We start from the raw sequence: 1,697 nt of genomic DNA, 5'->3' as shown, positions 1-1,697 counted from the left end.
TGCTAGTAAAATGACACACACAATTAGACCTATCTGTTGGTTGTTACAACTAAGCATAAACAAAACTAACAGATTATAAAGACCAATAAATCATGTTACTAAAGAAATAAGGATGCTAGAGAAATTTGGCTTTTACAAGCTTCTCAGATCACTCCTAGTTAGGCATGAACAGATTTTAATGAATACAAAGGTGCTTGTAAAATTGCACATTCTGGTGGTAAAAAAATAAATTTATTTGTTGGTTTTTACAACTAGGCATATACAAAAATGAATAGATTATAACCAAATCTGAAAATGTAACGACCGACACACCAAGTTGCTGAAGAAATGAGGATGACAAAGGAATATAATATAATATAAATAACCGCTCTCTTGCAACCAATAAACCAGAAAAAACACTCAGAAAGATCAGTCTTCTATTTCCATGCTAGTCTAATCTTTCCAGGTGGTTGCCATTGACACATAAATCTACCCCGTTACGCATCAACACGAGGACAAACAGACAGACAGACAGACAGACAGACAGACAGACAGACAGACAGACAGACAAGCTCAGAGGCAAATGGATATTACACACGAAAACACAGGGACGTTTACACACTCATATAATTAAAAACAAACTTAATAACAATGACAAAAAAGCACGAGCATTCAAGCATGGATGCACACGTTAGTGCTCTGGCACACATACACACACACACACACACACACATACACACACACACGCACGCACGTACGCACGCGCACGCACGCATAAACACACACACACACACACACACACACACACACACACACACACAAATACTCACACATTGAGATTAACAAGAAATATAGATCTAATAGAGAGAAGGATAGACAGATTAAAGGAAGAGAAGAAAAAACAGAAACCTGTTCCATGGAACCCGCCTGATGGTGTGGCGTAGGGCTCCAGAAAAAACTGGTCCCTGGGTTCTGAGATCTTCTGTTGTTTGCTGGCCACTAAGAAATATGTCTGCATTATGCCCTTCCCCTTGATGTTCACTTCAGGTCGAGCTCGGAACATGTACCCGTGACCCTCCAGCCATCTGATGATTGAAATATGGGATAGAGAAGGAATACAATAGCAAAAGAAGAAAAAAAAAGATAGGAGAAAAGTGGAAAGAGGTGAGAGGTGCATAGAAATATCAGTATAGTACATGCAGTAGGAGCATAAAACACGATTTTTGTAATCCTAAAGACGGGTGTGGATTTATGAACATTGTAAAAAAATGTGCATTTAGCCATTTAGCGGTCGGGACCACTCTGCCGGTCAGCGTCAACCGCTCGGGCACATTCCTTTACAACGACTTCGACATCAAATCACTTTTCGGCAAGGTCTCCTATACAAGAAATTCATTTATTAGATTGAAGAACTATCGAAATAGGTTTGCTAGTTTTGATTTAATGACCCATTTAATGACGTTTTTGTTATTTTTAGATTAGCAACAAATAAGGGCCCCGTCGTAATGGGTTTATCCCCCTCGGGGATAAAGAGTTACTTTCATTTGTTCTGGGCACAAACATCATTGATCATCAAAGCATCTGGGGTTAGCAAGAAATTAATTCGTAAAAAAATAGTGAAGAGGAGGGGGGAAACAGAGAGATTAAGTTACTAAAAAGGAGGAAAGATAATTACTTGAAGAGGAGAGAAAGAAAGGAAGAGATAGAGAAAGAGAGAG

At 38.9% G+C, this 1,697-nt stretch overlaps 1 protein-coding gene across 1 annotated transcript in view; it reads right to left on the bottom strand.

Moving 5' to 3' along the window:
* Window positions 1–782: 782 nt before the first annotated feature.
* The window catches only part of LOC101858247 (guanylate cyclase soluble subunit beta-2-like), a 37,225-nt gene continuing 36,310 nt past the window's right edge, over window positions 783–1,697 (bottom strand). Inside the window, exon 7 of the mRNA XM_035968150.1 lies at window positions 783–1,064. Within this exon, the coding sequence (XP_035824043.1) occupies window positions 806–1,064 (259 nt within the window). The 3' untranslated portion in view covers window positions 783–805. The remainder of the gene's footprint in view (window positions 1,065–1,697) is intronic.

The sequence above is a fragment of the Aplysia californica genome, unplaced genomic scaffold (assembly GCF_000002075.1).
Source record: "Aplysia californica isolate F4 #8 unplaced genomic scaffold, AplCal3.0 scaffold00042, whole genome shotgun sequence".
NCBI lineage: Eukaryota > Metazoa > Mollusca > Gastropoda > Aplysiida > Aplysiidae > Aplysia > Aplysia californica.
Note: the sequence above shows the minus strand (reverse complement) of the source record. Positions and strands in the feature narration are given on the sequence as shown.